This window comes from Carassius carassius, chromosome 26 (genome assembly GCF_963082965.1).
Source record: "Carassius carassius chromosome 26, fCarCar2.1, whole genome shotgun sequence".
Classification (NCBI taxonomy): Eukaryota; Metazoa; Chordata; class Actinopteri; order Cypriniformes; family Cyprinidae; genus Carassius; species Carassius carassius.
Genome location: NC_081780.1, coordinates 24,517,187 through 24,519,337, shown reverse-complemented (window position 1 = coordinate 24,519,337; position 2,151 = coordinate 24,517,187). Strand labels below are relative to the sequence as shown.

General features: G+C 38.3%; 1 protein-coding gene across 1 annotated transcript; it reads right to left on the bottom strand.

Annotated features, from left to right (window-relative positions):
• Window positions 1-221: 221 nt before the first annotated feature.
• On the bottom strand, window positions 222-1,118 carry LOC132105981 (uncharacterized). Its single transcript, XM_059511565.1, has one exon. It carries the CDS (start codon window positions 1,116-1,118, stop codon window positions 222-224), a length of 897 nt encoding a protein of 298 aa, XP_059367548.1.
• Between the last annotated feature and the right edge of the window lie 1,033 nt (window positions 1,119-2,151).

Below are 2,151 nucleotides of genomic sequence, written 5' to 3'. Positions count from 1 at the left end.
AGGAAGATACACGAGCCAACTAAGTACATAAAAACCCAGTTCAATTCAAACGTTCAGAAATACAGCCGCGACTGCAGCTCCTTACCAAACAAACACTCCCGCGACACACCGGAAATGGATGACGTCACCCGTGACGATGAGACGCACCTTACTACCATACCTAAGGCTATCTTTATAGGCCACGTAAAATAAGGCATGCCCCAGAGAGAGATTATCATTGGCTACACAGTGGAAATGATCAAATCTCTTATCAGGGCTTCAACTCGTTTCTCGAACATTCTCATCGCTGTCACAGGGTTACTTCTAAGGATTTCACATTTTTCAGACCAGTCTAATTCAGCAAAGTTTACGGTTTCACCTTGTTGTGCTTTAATAGCAGTAATCACATCAGGCCATCTCATTTCAGCAGCACTAAACGTACAGAAAAATGTAGGAGTTCCGAGATGTCTCAGCATCGCAAACAGATCACGGAGAGATTTCTCCCAGTATGCTGGAGTCCCTCTTAATGGTTGCATGAATCGTGTAGCTTCCTTATTATTCACAAGCTTTTCTAACTCCTGTTTGTCCTGCAGCAGTGAACAGTTTATTCTGCGTCCATCAAGGGTCATGGGTTTTCCTTTCCTCAGTTGGATAGACATACTAGATGTGGCCATGTGCATTTCAGTCACAAACTGCGCAAAGAAGATATAGTTGGTATCCTTCACACAACGATTGTCAATAGAGAATAGTCTAGAGTTAAAGTATCTGCTGGGGGAAACATTTTTTGCTCTGTCCGGCTCATCAAATGTGTTCGTGCCATCAGGAAACTGCACTGGAAACGCCATAGACTCAAGTTTAGGAATTTTGAAAGTGTTTACAGGAGAGTTTCTCTCTGCTGGGGCAATGCAAAATATCCCATCATCATAAGTCAACAGCTGCTGGCCGAGATCTGGGGGCTGAAGACATGTGTCCAAGGCAAGGCCTCTCGATTGCTCTTCTGCAGGAGTGTCATCATTAGATTCATTGTGTTCATTCTCATTGGGTTCATTCGCATTGCTCTGTTCTTCAGTTATATCAATATCCATTTCCTCATCAGGAGCACTGATGTCATTTGCACACTGTTCATGTTCATTAAACATTTCTTCTTCAGAGAGTTCTGCATTAATGAAGATATCTTTATATTCTGAATGGATATCTTTTAGCTTCCTTAAAGCATACAAAACCTTTTGCTTGTTCAAAGTCTGAAACTGATGGTATTTTGTACAGTGTCTCTCTGCTGGCGCATCAGATTCATGTTTTTGTATTTGCGCTGTATGTCTTGTGCACACTGTACTGTGTGAAGTATCTTGAGGGCAGATATTTTGTTTTTAGATTTGAATAAATTATATTCTTTCTGACGTGCCCTAAAATGTGCATCACAGTGATACCGTTGTTTAAAAACGTTCTTCCTTCTTTCATAGAAGTTAGGATCATGTATACATTGGTTTTTATAATGGTCTTTTTGTCTTTGCCTAAAAATTGGATCATTGAAATGTTTATCAACAAGATATTGGATATGTTGTTTCTTATATTTATCATTGCTCTTGTAATTTTGAATTATATACTTTTTTTGTCTCTCCTTGAATTGTTCATCATTCCTGTAATTAAAGGTTATTTTACTCTTTTTGTCTGCTCTGTATTGGTCATTATTCTTGTACTTGTTGGTTGCATAGCTCTATTTTTCCTCTCTGTATTGGTCATTATTTTTGTACTTGTTGGTTGCATAGCTCTTTTTTTCCTCTCTGTATTGGTCATTATTTTTGTACGTGTTGGTTGCGTAGCTCTTTTTTTCCTCTCTGTATTGGTCATTATTTTTGTACGTGTTGGTTGCGTAGCTCTTTTTTTCCTCTCTGTATTGGTCATTATTTTTGTACGTGTTGGTTGCGTAGTTCTTTTTTCCCTCTCTGTATTGTTAATTATTTTTGTACTGGTTGGTTGCATGGCTCTTTTGTTTCTCTTTGTATTTTTAATTATTTCTGTACTTGTTGGTTGCGTAGCTCTTTTTTTCCTCTCTGTATTGGTCATTATTTTTGTACGTGTTGGTTGCGTAGCTCTTTTTTTCCTCTCTGTATTGTTCATTATTTTTGTACTGGTTGGTTGCATAGCTCTTTTGTTTCTCTTTGTATTTTTCAT

Excerpts from the sequence above, each read along its gene's own strand:
- LOC132105981 (XM_059511565.1), bottom strand. The coding sequence starts at position 1,118 with ATGTTTAATGAACATGAACAGTGTGCAAATGACATCAGTGCTCCTGAT.